Here is a 20395-nt window from a genome sequence, read left to right on the forward strand (position 1 = left end):
CTGTCCATCTGTCAGATGCAAACACCCACTCTCTCTTAACGCACACACATATGCAGTGTACTGCACACATATAGCTGCTCGTGCCGACGCCACCTGGTAAAGGAACTGCATGTCACCAGCTTTGAGTATCATTCTATGTACAGGGTGGCTTAGGGATGTCAGCTGGTGAGTTTGCCATTTCGGTTCGGACTGAAATATCTCAACAAATACTGGATTGAATGCCAGGAATTTTAGTTTAGATACTCATGGTCCCCGGAGGATGAGGCTTAGTGAATTTGGTGATCCCCTGACTCTCTCTCCAGTGCCACCATGAGGTTTATATTTTTTGTCTTGCAGTGAGATATCTTAACAACTATTGGATTGATTGCTATCCTCTGGGACATTCATAGCACCCAGAGGACTCCCAGTAACTTTTGTATTCCCTCTAATGCAAGTAGCTAATCAAAGTTTTCTGTAGCACAGTATTCCCAAATACCTGTGGTGTAGTGCCACAGAATTTTGTAAAGACATTCATGGTGCTAGGACGATGTATCCTATGACTGCTGATTTTTCCTCTCGCTCCACCATGAGGTTGACATTTATGGTTTCAAGAGAAATGCCTCAGCAACTTTTGAGTGAGTTCTCAGGAATTTTGGTGCAGACGTTTATGTTTCCCTCAGGAACAACTGTAGTAACTGTAGTGATCCCCTGACTTTTTATCTAGCACCATAATTAGGGCAATTGTCTAGTTATTTGGTCCAAGATAACATTCCACACAGACCTCTATGTGGACGTCCATGTGCAGCCCATTTTTTTGCGACTAGACAGACTGTACACGTAGCAAGCACGCTGACTGGGAATGCACCAGTCTCCTGTTCCACACTCCAGTCCAGTCCAAAACACTGCTGTCAAGCCAGCCAGCCAGAGCCACCTCAACACGTTGAAGTTCGTTTTAAGTTGGATACTCAACAGCAATCCACTCCAGACTTAGCAGCGTCTTTTTAGCTTTACTTTGACCCAAATTCGGCAGTTGACCGCAAGCTCACCTCTCAGCCCTCCTGTTTACTGCTGGACCCTCAAATGTTCTGTGAATAGAACTGCATGTACGTCCACGTGACGGTTGCTGTTTGCGGACGTTCAATGGGAAAAGTATGTCCGAGCCTTTAGGCTGTGGTCAAATAGTCTTTTCTGTTTTGCAAGGCTCCTAACTGAGTGAAATGACCTGGAAGTATCTAAGTGGCAGTCCTGATAAGAGCTGGTTGAATTCTCTAAATGCTAAGGAAAGGTGCTTCAGTGCTTCTTTTCTTATCTCCTTTAGCATAGGGTACACTGGACCATCCTTTATGTAGGGGAAAGGAGATAATGCTGGCCCACAATTCTTTGCAGCAGCCACATTTACGTTGATGCACCATTTGGCCATTTCACTGGGTTGTCCACATTTATATAACCTGCATGTAACAACACAATAAAAACACATGGTGTCTCTAATAGTGATAATATTAATTTATAGAGACAAGTCATAAAAATCATCAGGTTTTAAAAGTAAACTGATTAACTTCACCACAGCAGATCCACATCAAAAACATCCACCACTGCATAATTAAAGAGCCTATTGTAAGTACAGTCAGATTTTTTTAACCTTGGTTGTCTTTTCCTTATGAATTCACTGTTACATCTCTCCATGACGTCATGATGTTTTCTAATTAGGTCAAGGAAAAGTGTGTAGGAAAGGAAACTGACTATTCGACTGCATCCTCAGTCTTGTTAATTAACACTTTCACCCATTCTCCAAAACAAGCACTGTGAAAATTCAAACCAACAGTATACTTCTGTATGCGCAATTAACCGACGTGTAAGCACATACAGCTTTTGGCATTTTGAGAGAGGTTTTTTGGGGGAAAATGACTGAATCCAATTTCTTGTCTATTGTAGCTCTCAGAAGGATTTTGTGTTTCTGCACAAAAGGATTTATGACAGCCAGTTACCCCTGGCTGCCCCAGGTGTCAGTTAGAGAGCGCAGCACTGTAGCTCAATATCTCTCGCTTGACTCTGTGAAACCTCTGGAAGCTCATTTTTTTAGGATATGCAGCGAAAGAGAAGCCTTCTCTTGAGGCAGGATGACCACAACGCCAGTATCTGCTGAGTCATGACTGACTCACAGGAACTGGTACAGTACTGCTGTAGACGTTGGGAGAAACGGCCATACAGTCGTTTTAACCCACAGTGCAATTATGCAAATGGAATTACTGGGATGCCTCCTGCAGTTTAGTTCCAAGACGGCAGGCTATTGATCAGAGCAGAGAGAGGGAGCACTGATGTGAAGGGGAGAGGGAGAGGGAGCGGTGTCAGGTGAGGTTAGAGAGAGAAGTTATGAGGAGAGAGTAAAAGGTTTTGTTTCATCTGTTTGAATGTTGCTCTGCGCCTTATTAAATGCATCTAGTACAAGCAGGGCAGCAGCAAGCCAATATTTGAAGAGACTCTCTCTAAGGCGGGGGTGTCAAACACCCGGCCTGTTGGCCAGAACCAGCTTGCAAAAGGGTCCAACACGGCCCACTGGATGACTTTGCACACTAGTATTGATGCACTTGTGAGTGTTAAGAGGTGTCAGGTCTCAGGAACAGGTCAAACAGTGAGCAGCTTCCTCAATGTAAAATGCTGCTGCAGAGGTTTTTACACCCTGAACAGAATACAGCTCTCTGTTAAAAGAAGAAATACTTATGTGGTCATATATAAAGATATTGAAATTGCATAAAATATTGTCAATCAGCAGCTTCAGGACAAAATAATCTCTATCAGACATCTATCCTAAAAGAATATCACTCAGGTTTGGACAGTGTCCAGATTGTAAATTACAGCTCCAAGTGTTGATATTACAACTGTCAGTATGTAAATGAATGAGACTGCACTCAGTGTGAAATTGACAATCTGAGATGTATTAGGTGGTTTCTGTTGCCGGACCAAATGGCACTGACTCACATAAGGCAGTGTGACCAAAACTGTTGAAGATGGCAGCAGTCCTGCAGTCAGCAGAAAAATTCACCAGCTCCGTCAACTAGCACAAACACTGCCCCCCGATGGCTGGAAGAGCACATGCTTCACATGCTCACAGTGTCCTGTCTGCTCTGTACTGTGGAAATGAGCCAGCAAGAAATAAATGACCAATCAAAAACTGATTTGTTTTTCCACTTTGATATTTGTCCTTTAGTTATGCTTAAAGATGATTGCATTTTTTTTCATCCTGCTGTCTTAATAGTGTCAATAACTCAGAGCTGCAGCTAATGACTATTTTAATTATAGATAAATCTGTCAGTTGTTTGCTCGATTTATTGTTTGGTCTGTAAATGTCAGAAAATTGTCATCAACAATTTTCTGGAGCTCAAGGTGACATCTTTAAATGTCTTGTTTGGGCAGACCAATAATTCAGAACCGAAAGATATTCAATTCAAAGTCACAGAAGATAAAAAAAAAGAAGAAGAAAATATTTATTTTAGAGAAGCTGGTAATAGACAATGCACTTTTTAGCATTGTTTATAAATGATTACTCAGTTCTAAAAGAAGTGGCGGATTAATTTACGGTAAATTAACGGATTAATCAATGAATTGATTAATGTTCCTGCTCCGCTACTAATTAATTTCAACACTAGTAATACTTCACATCATCACTATAAGATCACTTCTACACTATTGCTACTACTTTACTAGCACTGTGATTTAGGGCTGGGCAATTCATCCATATTATATTGATGTGTAATATGAGACTAGATATCATTTTAGATTATGGATACCATAGTATCGTAACTGTTGTCTTTTCCTGGTTTAAAGGCTGCATTACAGTAAAGTGATGTATTTTTTTAAGTTACCAGACTGTTATACCTGTTTTATTTTTTGCTTTTACCCACATAGCCATTATATCCACATTACTGATGATTATTTATCAAAAATCAAACGTGTAAATATTTTGTTAAAGCACCAGTAGTCGGTTGGTCAAAATTAAAGTGACAGCCCTACTGTTAATATTGGAACATGTGTTATGTGGTTGTTGTTGATGACAGAAAAAAAAAAAACCTAACTACTAATATTGATGCTGCTACTAATAATAGCAATATTAGACCTGTCAAATACATCTAAGATCGGTAAATGTTAGATCATGGTGGTTGATTGGAAACATTGTAAAACCTTTATCTTCATCTCTTTCCAGAAAGGTAATCTCAACAAGTCATATTTTCTCTGTCGGTATATTGTGAATATGATCGAGTGCTGAAGGCTGATAAACAGCTGGACAGACTGATGGGCATCTCTCTCATTTTAAATCTCCGGCCGGTTTGTGTTGATCATCCGTCTCTGTTGCATCATGCTCTGACGCTCTGTTTTTACCATACATTTGTTTTTCTGTTCACTCTGCCCATGCTCTGCAGCTGCTGGATGCCAGGAGAACCAAGGTTTGTCCCTATGTTTGCACCACGTGTTGTGTGCACAACATAGAGTCACCTTCAGTGTGGCGTGTATTTCCAGACACCTGGCAATCCCTTTGCACCATTACAACCTCCTCTTACGTGAACCTCCGCAAGGAAGTGAATTATTTCCGGCAGTTCACCTTAGTCTCCTTTTCCCGTGAACCCTCGTATGTGCCCCTATAAAACACTGTGAAGCTATCAAGAGTGATTAGTTTGTTCAGTTGTGTCAATGCAAACGTGTCTGGTGCTCCATCCCCCTGTAGTACCACAAACCCTACAACCCCAGACTGCCTGTAAAGTGTAAGAATCTGTTTCCTCTCCTCTAAATCCTGATTGGGCCATTTTCTGGACATAGATTGATTTCTCTCTGGAGATATCTGCTGGAAGAAAATACCAACAGGCAAGACCAAGCCTGAGTCGATCTGTGACAGAAACTGGGCCCTAAACCCAGAACAAACAGACCCTTGCACACTAAGAAATATAGCACAGTGTGTGTTTTTGTTTTATTTTATTCTGGACACACACAAATTCACCAACAAGCTTGTGTGTTTATTCCACACATTATAAGCACACATCCTTTTCCTACATGACTCTCATTTAGCATTCTGGCCCCTTTTTTTTTATTATAATCGTATCACCTCTGAGGTTTTACACACAGATTTATATCCAGGCCTGTGTGTTAGAGAGAATAGACCACTGCAGGGAACCATCAGGGTGGTCTTCTGTTTTGATTAGCACGTTAATGACCCTCATTAATTTTGCTCACATGTCTAAAACAGAGCAACAGAGCAACATACACCAATACATTAATAGGTTTGACAGCTGTGATTCATTTCAAGCCTTCATCTATTTTTTAAAAAGTCTTACTGTGATTCCAAAGGACTCAAATTTGGCTCTTGCTCCAGAATAAAGAAAAAAACGACCTCATATTTTTCCTCAAATAAGCCAGATTGTCTTTTTACTATATATATTTACTGTACATATATGTGTACACAGTCTATGGTAAGTGATTTGTTCCCCTGTTTCACCTGCTGTAGCATTTTTCCACAGAACTGTGTCCAACAGCATTTGAGAAGATTGTCTTTACCCATGTGGTTACCCTCGTGTAGTGTTGTCATATTTAAAAAAAAAACCCATTGCGTCTATTCCTAAAACGAATTTCAATAATTGTAATTGTCGAGTCTCTCTTTCAGCATCTCCAGATGACCATCCAGGCTCTGCAGGATGAGCTGCGCACGCAGCGAGACCTGAACCACCTGCTGCAGCAGGAGAGCGGCAACCGCTCCGCATCCGACCACTTCACCACCATTGAGCTGACGGAGGAGAACTTCCGTCGGCTGCAGGCCGAACACGACAGGCAGGCCAAGGAGCTCTTCCTGCTGAGAAAAACCCTCGAGGAGATGGAGCTGAGGATCGAGACCCAGAAGCAGACGCTGGGTGCCAGGGACGAGTCCATCAAGAAGCTCCTGGAGATGCTGCAGAGCAAAGGGCTGCCTCCGGGGCCGGGCAGGGCTTCTGAGGAGGAGGAGCAGGAGAGGGCGAGGCGCATCGCTGAGGCAGAGGCCCAGCTCGGACACCTGGAGGTCATTCTGGATCAAAAGGAGAAGGAGAACATCCATCTGCGAGAGGTACTCTATGACAAGGGCTGTGTTGATATTAAATATATGGGACTCACAATGCAAGTTTTTTTAGCTTGTCGTCACTAGAGGGCAGTGTCGAGTCTCTAACAGTCAATATGCTCTCTTCTGCGGCTCATATTGTAGCATATTGGTTATGTAATGTGTGAAGTGAAAACTGCAGGGCTCATCATTTGCATTCAACATTTGACATGTGTTAAGACAGACTTTATTATTATGCATTTTTTGATGGGAGTCTATTTTAGTCTTATAATCCCTTCAGTAGAGATGTGAACAGGCTCTGCTGTGCTGGTGCCACATAATGTTGTGTCTTTCTTAAAAGGAACTGCACAGACGAAATCAGCTGCATCAGGATCCAAGCAAAACCAAGGCCCTGCAGACCATCATAGAGATGAAAGTAAGAACCTGACTCACAGTATACAGCCTGACTGCAACCACATGCAACAGCCATTATCAAGAAGAAATCTTTACTTATTCCTCAAAATAATGCCTCATGGAGTTATTAACGACTCAACTTATCTAGCCTCCATTTTGTATATGAAGGGTTTTTTTTAACTCTGACTATACAAGCAACCATGCTAATCATGGAGAGTCTGCCTAAAACCAGATGTTAAAAGACAGATGTTGTATTTATATGTTTGTGTCACATGACATTTACAGGCCTTGTATTATGTAAACTGCTGCATGTGTAAACAGAGGTCCGCGCTGTTGTGTGTTCCACTGAATCTATTGTTGTTATTGTGATCATCAGCAGCTGAGTCAATAGTAAACACACTGACACATCTCTCTATCTCTCTCTCTCTCACACACACACACACACACACACACACACACACACACACACACACACACACACACAGACAGACACACTGTGTATCAGCTCACAAAGCAGTTGTGTAAACATCAACAAGAATCAATATTACTGTTCAGCATTACAGCTGTCGTGGCTCGCTGTAGACGCGCAGCAGCCGGTCGGGCCGAGCTGCATCACACTTGTTTCGTGAGCAACGATGGCGTATTTAATTTCAGTAATTAACTCTTCAACAACACAGACTGCACGTCCATTATCTCGGCTTATTTTTGTGCAGATGTGCATTGTTTAAAACTGCAGAGCTTTGTTTGAAATTTCCACTCAAAGTTTTTGAAGGGACCAAAAATGCCAAACTGAATTATAGCAAAATGTGTATCAATTAATGCAGTATATAATTAGGATTTTCTTTTTGATGTATGTTGGTCCTGCAGGTCTTAAAATGATTTGCAGGTCTTGAATGATTCACTCAAAATATAACAGAAGAGAAAGAATGTGTGTGTAATGATTTATGTAACTTTAAAGCTTCAGGGGCCATTTAAATATTGGGATAAACATTCATATTAGAAAATATTTAAGAAGATAAACTGCAGTTTTAGAGACCCCACCCATCCGTCACCATCAAGTGTGACTGCCTTTAGCCTTCAGCTCAAGCAAATGGTATTTTACATTATTCCATACTGCTTTCTTTAAAACCGATGCAGCTGTAATGTGCAAATATATAACACGCACATATGCTTATATAAAAATGTCTATTTAGATCAACAGTTGTTGTGCTGCTGAACTGTACAACAAGTGTTATACCGCTGTAGACTCCACCAGCCTCACTGCAGAGGCCTGACATCACTTCCTCAAAATAAATCATGACATCATCGCCGAGCTGACACAGCCCCTCTCACTCGGCTGGATCGGCGCTGTGCAGGCCCCAGCCTTCCCCCGGCGTGGTCATGTGACATCTGTGCTCTGGGATCCTGTTGATTTGCATACAGAGCGAGGGGAAGACCCGCCTCCTCCTCCTCCTCCTCCTCCTCCTCCTCCTCCTGTGCTGTGCAGGAAGACCCTGCATCTCTCCCCTCGCTTCTTTCCCTCTGCTGTGTTGATGCTGATGCTGAAGCACAAATAATCCTCCCTCCCTGTCTCCCCTACATCCCTCCCGCCCTCTCCTCCTCACTCACCAGAGACAGTGCACAGTATATAGCCTGCCTGCTGCTACCATGGAAACAGGTGTGGTTGTTTATGACAGCGAGAGGCCAGTATGCAGGGAGATAGATCGAAAGAGAGACACACAGAGGCAGGGAAAGAGAGATAGAGAACAAGATTTACTGACCAGGTCGATGTACCAGTGATTACTTGTGGATGGAATAAATTCCCCCTCCTTTGAAGGTACGGTGTCTTGTATCTATTGCAGCGATGTTAGTTCATTGATGTTCGACTCGTAACACGGAGACTGAGGTGAGATGCAGCAGCAGCAGGGCGAAGAGCATGTGTAGTGCTCATGCATTAACCCCTCAGATCTTTTGCGGGTAGTCTATCATTCCTCATTACGATACATTTCCCATGTTCCTCTGCAGCGGGCTGTGACTGACCCTGCTAACGGCCACAAGTTCATAAGTTCAGAGCCACTAGGAGGAGAGAAGGAGGGACACAAAAAGAGAGAAAGACAGGAAGGAACAAGGTTGCTCTATGCTCTGTTGGAGAGGGAGATGGACCATGGCTAATCTTGAAGACGTTGTATTATTTATTTAAAAAGCCGTGAAGCTAAAGCTGCACTCACAGTCGCAGTCCAGAGACTGGATCCTGCATTGATCTGCAAGCAACTACGGCAAAAAGCTACGGCTTGTTACTTTTCTTCCTCTCCCTCCGCACGTTTCTCTCCGGTCCTGGCTGATCTCTCCGTGCTGGATGTGTGCTCAATATTTCCCAATGGTGATTAATCCTCTGAGCCGCTGCAAAGAGCTGGGTAGAAAGCTTCTGATTTCACCAACAGATACTGCAGTTGCTCTCAGCCACACCAAAGAGCTTCTCCCAGTCTCTTTATCTCGCTACATCTCTCTCTTTCTGTCTCACTCTCTTAGTCTCTCTATACCTTTTTTAGTTTTTGTCGGTCTTTCTGTGTGTTCTGGACTCTCGTCTCTAGCTCAGGTTCATTTGCAGCATGCAACTTGTGGACATGCCAGTCAGGGTTTTGAGGTGTGTCTATTCTGCATGTTTGTGTGCAGGACACCAAAATTGCCTCTCTGGAGCGCAACATTCGGGATCTGGAGGATGAGATCCAAATGCTGAAGGCGAACGGCTTACTGAACACAGAGGACAGAGAGGAGGAGATCAAACAGATGGAGGTCTACAAGAACCACTCTAAGTTTATGAAGACCAAGGTACATACCGTCTGCACTACACACGAAAAACAGATTCTGCGAATATATGACACGACTGAGTGTGTGGATAGACCTGTGCAGAGAGGAGAATACTAAATAAAGCTGACGTGTCTCTTAAATTAGCTGCTTTAGCATTTAGTGTCATCAGCAAAGTGTCCTGTTGGCACCTATCTGAGAGGTGCTTCTCTGCTGGTTTTTTCAAAGACCTCAGAGTCAAGAGCACCAAAAAAAGGCAAAATCAGCATGTGCATGCCGGTGCATGATAAAATACTTAACTTTTCTTCCTTAATTATGTATTAAAGCTAGTTACTTTATTGTTCTGCTGCCAGCGATTGGGACAGACAACTGTAATTTACATTATGTTAAAACAGTGAGCCTGCTCAGTCAGACTGATAGATTAGTTTTTATTAAACCGACTTCACCTGCTTTTGTTTTCAGGCAACTCAGTGTTTTCACCCCACCCTTCATGCACACATGATAGCTTGTGTTGAAGTAGTGGAGCTACACCATCACGACAACAGCAGAGCTACCTGAAATCTGTGATTGCATCGCGGTGTATGTGTCCACTGCTCTCATGTGTCTCTGCGGAGCTTTGACTCGGTGTTTACATACCGCTCCTCTCGTTAGTCGACCAGGCGTACACCAGCCACAGTTTTGTTATTCTATTTTTAGAACTCTTTTCATCAATCATGAATAGAGATGATGTATAATATATGATGAATGCAGGGGAGTCAGTCCCAAATGCATTTTTAATGAGAGAGTGCGTTGATGAAAATAGTGCAAAAGCCGTGTTGACTACTGGAGCTTGCTGTTTGGGGAAAAAAGAGGTTTCCCACTCTTTATCTCCGTCGCACACACATACACACACACACACTGTGATGGTAGAACATTAAATTGCTCATGTAAATGGTTGTTTCACATGTCCGTAGATTGACCAGCTGAAGCAGGAGTTGTCGAAGAAGGAGTCGGAGCTGCTGGCTCTGCAGACAAAACTAGAGACCCTCAACAACCAGAACTCAGACTGCAAACAGCATATCGAGGTGCTCAAAGAGTCTCTCACTGCCAAGGAGCAACGTGCTGCCATCCTGCAAACAGAGGTAATGAAAAAAAAGAAAAACCTTAACTTGTGTGTACACACACAGTAAATCAGCCTAACAATACACTGCCTCACAAACATTTTCATACTCTGAGCCACACTGAGCAAATAATAGGCTCGCCCTGAGCCTGGGGCTTATTACTGTAAGTCATATCAGCACTTTATTTACTTTTGGACTTCAAACTAACTGTGACCCAGAGCACTGCCAAAGAAACGGTAATGCACAATGTACTGTCACAGCACATCTAATAAACATCAAAAACATCAAATAGCTGCACTGGAAAATAAATAACTGTGGACGTGCGTGCGTGAACTGAGGATCATCACCACACTAATAAATACTCGCTCAGCACCCGTCTTCCTTCGCAGCTGCGTGGAGATTAAGTTAAGACAGATAAATTCTTGAAAGCTAAAGTCATAACAGTTTTAGGGGTGCAAATTGTGTGTATCTAATAACTCCTTTTTACTCAGTCACAGTCAAGTCCACATTATGTAAGATTGTTTTATTTTTTTATTTGTTTTACTGACAGCAATTTCAGATACTTCGAGAACTACCTTAAATATGCACTATGCAGGATTTTCCACTCATACAGAAGTAATCACTCTCAGTCATCACTTATGACCCACTCTCAGTGTGTGGTGGTGTACTTTTCTGCAGAGACTCTGCCCTCTGCCTGTATTTTCTTATTTTCTTCTCATTTCCTGTGTCCGGTTTATTAGTGTGGTGATGTTCTCAGGTGAGGTCAGGGCTTTATAAAAATCTAGCGACCAGGTGCCAGACCGTTAGCAGCAGGAATCCAAGAGACACAGCTCCGAAACAACAAGGAGAAGTGAATCTGGGGTTGGCTTTTACTTTCACTTGTGCTGGCGAGCATGTTTGCATACACTATCTGACAATCCTTTAACGAAACACAAAGTCATGACCTTACAAACACAAACAAAACACACACACTCCACCAGGTGAAATAATTGCATTCAAATTACCAGGTATGCTGTATTAAGTACCAGTATTATTAATTAGGTAGAAGGAAGTCCACTGTGTTCAAGACTAGTTGTCATATCTTAACAAATCCTTCGACATCATCACGTTTACTTCATTCAGACTCACTACAGTGTGTGTGTTTCTGGCTGCTTCAGGTGGATGCTCTACGTCTGCGGCTAGAGGAGAAAGAGTCCTTCCTGAACAAGAAAACCAAGCAGCTGCAGGACCTGACGGAGGAAAAGGGCACTCTCGCCGGAGAAATCAGGGACATGAAGGACATGCTGGAGGTCAAAGAGAGGAAGATCAATGTCCTGCAGAAGAAGGTGAGAATCAGAGTTAAAGAAAACCTCGCCATTTAGGATGTATAAAGAGATGAAAGGAAAGCTAAAAGGTGGGAATACAAACTGAGGAAAACGTTGAAAAAAATGTCCAAATGTTTTACTAACAGTATTTTGCTTACATTATTTATTGGTTTCACCAAACTGTGCTGAGTGGGCAGAGGTCTGTGTCGGTGGAGCGCGTTGTTTTGTCAGACTCTCGTGTCCTGGACTAAACCAGTCATTCTGTGAAAATACAAAGCAGAGTGGTTACTCTCTCCATTAAGAGTGAGAGAGTCTCTGTTGCTCTCAGGGGGAAAGTGTCCATAGAAAGACAAGCAAGAAGATATTTCTGCCTCACTGGCTCTAGTGTGTGTGTGTGAGTGTGTGCTATAAATACTCTCAGAGTGTTACTCCCTCTCTCACCCATTCCCTTTGTTTTTTTCTCTCCTCTCTGGTTCTATCACACCTCCTCTCCCTCATCCATCCACTTTTATCTCTCTCTGTCATCTCTCGTGATTTATAAATCTTTGTTTTCGACTGATGTGGCTGTGGTTTTGTTTCCCTGTTGTGTCAATCATATAATATAGTATAGTACATCAATACACCTATTTTACAGACTCAGAGTAGTTGTGTTTTTACGCTAGTCTTAATGCACAATTCCTGTTTTCTCACAGATGGCAGTTTGGTTGTTATTGCCCGCTACTTCTTAATGTACTTTTCAAACTGTTTTTAAAAGTCTGGCAGTTTTTGATGTGTTTCTTGAAATGGAAAATGTTTCGTCGTAAAGCCTTAGCACATTTCAAACTATGAACATGACGTTGTCTGTGAGTGTATTAATCTTCAAAGACTGTAATCTGCAAGTCCAGCTACACCAACTTTAAATACTTCTCCCTGCTTCTCTTGCTTTTCCCCCTCCCCTGTGCCAACACCATCCTCCTGGTCTTCTCCTTCTCCTCCTCCCTGTGTCAGATTGAGAACCTGCAGGAGCAGCTGCGGGACAAAGACAAGCAGCTGGGGAACCTAAAGGACAGAGTCAAGTCTCTGCAGACCGACTCCAGTAACACAGATACTGCCCTGGCCACGCTGGAGGAGGCACTGTCAGAGAAGGTGCGGTACAGCAGTGTAGCATTAGGATGGATGCAGTGAGTGTTCACGGTTTGGGATTGGAACAGCTGCTGCATGACTAAATCATTTTTCCACTTTGGGAGGTCATTTTGATGAGAGCATACAGTAGGTATCTGTGCACCTGACATGAATTAGGTACAATAAAGGGCATGTATTTTTTTTATTTTGGACTTAAAGGCATTCATAGCATTAACACAGCAGCAAACCACTGTCTGCTATGTGAAGATATAGAGGAGTAATGGCGTCCTGACCAGAGAATGAAGTCATGCTACCTCTGTGTGCTGTAGTCTGTGCTTCCCTGTGGTTTGTTGTGGTAAGATGGTCCAGCCAGGCATGCATGTTAGTGCATGTGTGTATCCCACTGCCTAGCTAATCGCTGTTGCTTTGCACAGCCCTCATATGGCTCTCACACAGCCAGTTACCGCAGATATCAGGATGGCGTTGTCACAGACGCGTAGCATCCTCTGGTTAACCCCTAGTTAAAACCAATAGCTCTGTCAGCACTGTTGTTGTAGTTTATCGCTGTTTATTGAGTTGGCACCATTAGCTGCCAGCCGCCGACTCAGCCGCCTCCATGTTGAGAGCCATATCCAGACAACTCATATGCTTTGAATCTGACATAGAGCCCCTTTAAAGGAAAAGTTAGGTCTTCTGGAAATAGACTTTTTGCTTTCTTGCCGAGTGTTTGATGAGAACTCTGTGTACATGGCTGGTATCTATCTTCTCGTCTAACTCTCTGTAAGAAACCTAGTAAGTGTATTTCTCGAGATTTTACCTTATGTCAAAGATAAAAGTAATAACCATTCACATTTACTCTCACTCGCAAATTTAAGCTTTTTGTTTATGACATTTCTCACAACTTAAAGGTGCCACTTCAGAGCTGCTCTTAAAGCTTACTCTTACACTTCACTGTAAGTACAAGAAAGTCATTTGATAAATGTGTCTCATTGCTCACAGTCAGCAATGACTTTTCAAACTCCTAAGTTGACTCTTTAGACCATTCTTTAAGTGTAATTCTTTTAATTCTGTGTGTGTGTTTTAGGAGAGGATCATAGAGCGTTTAAAGGACCAAAGGGAGAGGGAAGACAGAGAACGTCTGGAAGAAGTGGAGTCCTACAAGAAGGAGAACAAGGATCTGAAGGAGAAGGTCAACAGCCTGCAGATAGAATTAACAGAGAAAGAGGTCAGTGAGTATGAATGAGACATAAAGGCTGTCTTCAGTCTGTAAGGATGTATGACGTGTGTCCACATGGCTGCATATAATGTGTAGCTACTCTGCTGTACAGTGTGGGGTTGTCATGAGAACCAACATTTCGGTACCAAGTCGATACCAAAATTCTTAAAATGTGATGATACTTGTTTTTCAACCATACCGATGCATTTTTCTGAACCTAATGGGGCAGCATATGCACCTATGTATGTTTTAGTCAGTTGTTGAATGTCAAAGGAAGAACACTTACTAGCATAAAAAAGTGCTTTTTCGCAAGGCCAGCGTGTTTTTAAAAAAATCTTTGCGATGAGATTGCTCCGTATTTACACTATGCTACAATCATAGTGGGGCACTGTGTTTTTGTTCTGCACTGAGCACTGCAGGTATGGAGTTTTTTCTGGTCGCCGAGAGTTGAAAAATGTTCAACTTTGGGTAAAACGCTGCGCTCCTCACTGTTACTTTTTACCCAGTCGTCCAATCACAGTGGAGGGGGAGCAGGACAGATAGACTACCACAAAGAGCAACCATCCACAGTGGAGGAGTAATATGTTAAAATTGTGTAGGCTACATATTAATATATGTTTTTTTGTTTATAAAATTACATTAAATTATCTTTATTAAATTTAATTTAATGGATATGCTTTTAATAAAGGAGTGTTTGTTTAAGTACAAAGGATTTATTGTTTTTTTTTTTTTTTTACTAAGTTGGGTATCGAGAATCACTGAATTTCATTGATGTTGGTACAGACTACAAAATACTTTGTACTGTGCAGCATATATTGTATCTCTTTCTGTCAGTAGGCCTTCAGTTGACATTTAAGCTGTCGCTCCTGGTGCTTTGACCCAGTTAGGCCTCCTGGTTTGAACCTGTGCTAACTGTCTGTGCTCTCTGTCCGCCTGCAGTCCAGTCTCATCGATTTAAAGGAACATGCTTCATCCCTGGCGTCCTCTGGCCTCAAGAAGGATTCAAAGCTCAAGTCACTGGAAATCGCCATCGAGCAGAAAAAAGAGGAGTGTAGTAAGTTGGAGACGCAGTTGCAGAAGGTAGGTGTGCGTTTCACCGTGCTGAGTCACTCATCAGGCTAATGTGTCGGTTTGATTTTCTGAAACAGGTCATTTTGAACCTAGATTTATATTTTATAATTAGATGTAACTAGTTCACAAATTGCGCTTAAGTTATTAAGAGTTTTTTTTAAGTTTGTCCCTAGTTACCACACAACAGTTATATAGTATGTTTCATCCCTCAGTTTTGATGTACTGGACTCAAAGCTTTATCAATCTATCAACATATTTGCCGTGGTTAAAAAGCGAAACATCTTCAGTCCTAATTCAGGGCTAAAAAACCCTCCACAGTTCAGTAAAGCAAACATGATACCACAGTAGTCTTAGTACTCTTCTAGCAGTTGAAGTACACTATTAAGCCTGAAGTGATTATCTTTATATTTGCACCTGACAGTCTTAATCCAGGTGGAAGTAGTCCATGGATAAATGCCCGAGGGCAGACAGGCAGCTCAGCAGAGATAATATCAGATATAGTTTGTATGACCCTTCCCAGTTTTTTTAAAGATGTTGAGGCATCTTAAAAGGCAGTGAAAGAATGAACCGTCTTCTAGGCCATCGGGCCAAAATCCAATCCACATACATCTAATCAAAAACGCAGAGAAGACTTAGTGTATCAACTTGTCTGGCTTGGGTCTTTACAATATCTACTTAATAGTTATGCCCTATAACTCTACCCTGTGGCTGCAGAAGTACAGAATTAACAAATACAACAGAAAAGAAACAAACTAAATTGAAAGCATTATTCAGTTATTATTATGCATTTCAAACATGAAAGAAAATATCTTCACTGTCACCAAAACATTTGAATTCTTTATGATAAATGTGAACTTTGGCTGAACTGTGGAGAGCTTCTCTGCCCTGAATGAGGACTGGAGAGATGTCCCTCATTAATTGCACTGAACTGCAGATTAAAAAAAAACCAAAGCCTGTGTGTCCACTGTGAAGAAAAGAATTAGCTAACTGTGAGTCATGGGATCACTTGGATGGAGACTATTAAGTACCTTATAAACTATGAATATTATTTTTGCTCTTAGAATTAAAATAGTTTTTCCTTTCCCTGCTCATATATTTCTCCAGCTAAGGCCTTACACTGTGTTATTTTAATGGAGGATAATTCTGAATGACTAATCTCAAACTTCTCAACAGAACACACTTTTTGCCTTAATATACAAAAAGGTGAAACTATGAAAACCTGTAATCCTTCATTAAGCTAATTCCCGTTCTGTTAGTATCACTGCAATCCGGACTGAACCAGAAACGTGAACCTGCCTTATATAAAACACAGTTAATTAGGATAATGGCTCCCATCATGCTTCCTCTCCTGTAACGGGCTGCACTGCTTTGTTAGTCTGCTGCAGGGAGCAGACAGTCCATTAAATACCCCCCCTCCGCCTCCTCCATAATCCACAGACTATCCCCGTGTCTGTTCCTCCACATTTGTCCGTGATGTGTTGCCCTTGACCTGTAACAACATGTGTTGTACTGAGACTATGTTACTGCTCTGTCAAACATGATTTGTAACATGTCTGATCCTGCTGTTCTCTCCTCTGGCTCAAACGAAATCCTAACACTTGCTCTCCCGCCCCACTCCCTTCCTCAACCCCTCCGTTTGCAATGTAGCAAGCTGAGCAGCTATTCAGTCACATGAACAATCCTGTAAGTCCCTCTCTTGAGCTCTCTGAGGCACATATTGAAAGCATGAGGACCACTGAGAACTTCTTTGAAACATGCTAGATGGTGATCATGCCAGTCCCCCCCAGCACAGGTTTTGCTTTCACCCACCGAGCCACCCAGATGCATGTTGCTCATCGCACTGTACTGATACAATGAGCTTTACTGCACTCAGAGTCCTGTGCGACGTACTCATTCTGCAACTGTTTGTGTTTGTGGTGAAACTGGTGCTACACATACAGTGTTTTAAGTAATTTGGTCAGGTGGAATTACACAGCATATCTCTATATTCTCAAGTTTTTAAATTGTGGCTCTGTAGTTGGTCAATCTGTGACTAGTTTGTTTAACCACAGTTTTCTCTTTTTTTGCACATAAGTGAAAAAAAGCTCTACACACTTATTTTCATTGCAAGAATTTAAAAAAGTCAACAATCGGACTTTTAAAACCCAATTCCCATCATCATAATCGCCTGTAACAATTCTGCAAGACCGGGCTGTATGTTTGTTACAGCTGAACCAACTGGATTAAAACGTGTGTTGTGTTTACATTCTACTACTGTTTTACTGATAAAAAATAATGGAAGAAGATTTAACTGTTTATTTTAAAGGTATACTATGCAGGAATTGTTGGTTACTGTTTTTAAACGCAACATTCATACTTGGCTTCTCCTTTCTATACTGCTTATATGTACACTGCTAGCTACTGTGCTGTTGTAGGAACATTATATTTTTTTGTCACGCGCTAACCAAGGGTGCTTTCAGACATAGAGTTGTCTTGTTTTGGTCTGTATCAGGGACTAATTTTGTTACAAAGCTGCATAATTGCCTGGAGTTGGTTTGTGTTCTCACGGCATAATTTACAGTTGGACCAGATAAAAATGCCTTTGCAAGAAATCTGCTCTTGATTGGTCAGAATTTCCATGCGGGAAAATCCAGGAAGTAAACAAAACGTTGAAGAAGAGAACACTTGCAAGATAAATGTGACACTTTCTAATGTCACAATGGAGGGACAACTACGCAGGTTGATTTTAGCGCTGCTCATCGTGGACTATATTGCTGTCATTGTTCATTTTAGTCAAACCATACAGTTTGAAAACGAGGCGCAGCTCCAACTAGAAAACAGGCCATGTTGCCCTTCATCCTGTCCTTCAGTGCTCGCCAGTAAAAGTGAAAGCCAACCCCAGATTCGCTTTTGTTTTGGAACAAGTTTTTTCCGCTTGACATTTTGCCTTGCTATATTTGCATTTTTTCACAGCCGTTTCCACAATTTTTGTAGATTCCTCTTAGATGAATGCTGCATATTGGTCCATTTGCTACCAGAAACATCCCAAACCCAGCAAAATGAAGAAGAAGAAGAAAGTAGAAAATACAGGCAGAGGGCAGAGTCTCTTTAGATAAATACACGCCACATAATTCTAGTGGGTCACAAGTGATGATTGAGAGGGATTACTTCAATATGAGTCCATACATTGTTTTTAGGAAAATCCTGCATAGTATACCTTTAAAAAGTTTCAAGGGATGCTCTGATATTGATTTTTCAAGCTGATACCAACATTTGATATTTTTTCACTTTTATCACTGAAACACGTTTTTATGGAACTCTGTAAAATTGCAGGTGTAAAACATGTTGTTTATTTTCAGGTAGTTAATTTTCCACAATGCTGTCATACACAAATACAGTACATTTAAGAAACAGAGGATAGATTAACACAGAATGAAATCAGGAAGATGAAATAGGAGAGAGCCATTATGAAGCGGATTACCTACAACTCTCAAATGCATCATTAAAACCCATCTTTAGCATAATACATAGACCGAAATCCACTTGTAATGCCACGGGCTGAATTGAGCCTAATTTCAATGTCCATTGAAGTTATTTTTGACAAAGTGTTTTTAATATACATTGATGAGTGGATCACTGAGAAAAAATCTCCCACAGATTAAATCCCAACATCGCTCCTCATGCTTAAAATATGAAACTTCCTGTCAGCCGACAGAGTTACTTGGTCCCTGTTGCTTCTGTTCCTCCATTCTTTTGACTGACAATCACAAAGACTGTGCAGCTTCGTTGGGTTTGCATGAACTGGTCGACCTTGTTGCATGTTGTCACTGTCAGTGTTGCCACGCTTTCCTCTCGTCTCAGTGTGGTGCGGTTAGCTGAGGTTTCGGCCGTGGTTGGAGATCACTGCAGTGTTTTGATGGATGCTCTCTGGCTCTGTCTGACTCTTGCACTTTTTGCGACCTGTGTTGACATGTGTGGCTGCATATTGTCTCAAGGGTGATGTCTACCACTGTAATGTACTTCATGGAGAGTTACAAACTGTTGCAATAACAGTGAGATTAGTCCATATTGACCAGTAAGGAGAGCTCTGATTAGTTTGTGACAGATAACCACAGAGACAGGGTCATGATTTAGCATCTCACTGCCACTAATTTGTTTTTGATTGTTAAAGTGCTGCACAAACACACATACACAGTCCTGTATTCTGCATACTCACCAAGTGTGCGGAGTGACTGGGAGTCTCAGAGGGCCGTTAAATAGAGCTAAATAATAGCTCTGTTAAAGCTAATGAGCCAGCACCAGTAATGATGCCCTTGTCCACAACATTGTACTTTGCTTTAGTCATTCAGAAAGAGAAAGACCAGAGAGCAGGGGGAGTAGTTAACATGAGACACTGATGGACTGCAATGTGCTGTATGTATCTCTCTTCCATGGGCAGTAAAACATTCTGTGCTGCATGGTCGTGTTGATGTCATAATGTTAACTGAGTGTATCTTCGGGTGTGTGCATGTGTGCATGTTTGTTTGTTTGTTTGTGTCTTCCCCTGGCATGTGTGGATGCAGAAGGCCCATGAGGTGGAGCAGCAGTCCGGCCCCAGGGGGAACCCGGAGTATGTGGACAGGGTGAAGCTGCTGGAGAAGGAGGTGAGCTACTACAAGGACGAGGCCAACAAGGCTCAGACAGAGGTGGAGAGACTCCTGGACATCCTGCGAGAGGTGGAGACCGAAAAGAATGACAAGGACAAGAAGATCGCTGAGTTGGAAAGGTAATTCGCTCTGACTTTCCAGACAAGTTTAAGTACTTAAAGACATCTTAACCTTCAGTTTACCCTAATGTAAATGCTCACTTTTTTCTTACACTGTATAGTACATTGTCAACTACATAGAAACAATGTGTGTTTTTTACGGCTGCTCAGTATATATATATATTTTTTTTATCATCATTGCAATGTCAACTTGCGTGATAAACATGTCGTGAAAGACTGCGATATGGCACTGATGGATTTTTGAGTTAGCTGAAAGAGTATCAGTAGAAAACTGAACTTTAAGATATACCTATCATTTGTTTTTTATTGGTGCCCTTTGTGTTCAGTTCAGTGTGCTATTTGGTTAATAGAGGAATGTTGGAAATAATTTCCTTTCATATTTTTTATTCAACAAACAGTTTGTTGTAGAATACTATTTAATACCTGCTTATTTATCGCAGCTTTATTGTCACCACAATATTCAACAACATTGTCATATTTCACATATTTCCTCATATGGTGCAGCTCTAGTATATCTATTTGATATATCAGCAAATTTGTTACATATGACATTACAATAATTCTGCATTTGCGTATGTTTAACGCGCCTTACAATAAGTTAATTCAAATTTGATTGGAAGAAGAGCTGTT

General features: G+C 41.7%; 1 protein-coding gene across 4 annotated transcripts in view; it reads left to right on the forward strand.

Moving 5' to 3' along the window:
• Window positions 1–20395, forward strand: part of erc2 (ELKS/RAB6-interacting/CAST family member 2) — a 48420-nt gene that overhangs the window by 15274 nt on the left and 12751 nt on the right. For 2 of the 4 annotated variants that reach the window (XM_050038945.1, XM_050038946.1), the window contains exons 3-13: window positions 4395–4418; window positions 5627–6061; window positions 6393–6467; window positions 9098–9253; window positions 10183–10350; window positions 11487–11654; window positions 12621–12758; window positions 13819–13959; window positions 14890–15030; window positions 16669–16704; window positions 19563–19765. In XM_050038945.1, coding sequence (XP_049894902.1) covers window positions 4395–4418; window positions 5627–6061; window positions 6393–6467; window positions 9098–9253; window positions 10183–10350; window positions 11487–11654; window positions 12621–12758; window positions 13819–13959; window positions 14890–15030; window positions 16669–16704; window positions 19563–19765 — 1685 coding nt within the window. The remainder of the gene's footprint in view (window positions 1–4394; window positions 4419–5626; window positions 6062–6392; window positions 6468–9097; window positions 9254–10182; window positions 10351–11486; window positions 11655–12620; window positions 12759–13818; window positions 13960–14889; window positions 15031–16668; window positions 16705–19562; window positions 19766–20395) is intronic. The other 2 variants (XM_050038948.1, XM_050038947.1) reach the window with 2 other exon arrangements.

This window comes from Epinephelus moara, chromosome 24 (genome assembly GCF_006386435.1).
Source record: "Epinephelus moara isolate mb chromosome 24, YSFRI_EMoa_1.0, whole genome shotgun sequence".
Lineage (NCBI taxonomy): Eukaryota > Metazoa > Chordata > Actinopteri > Perciformes > Serranidae > Epinephelus > Epinephelus moara.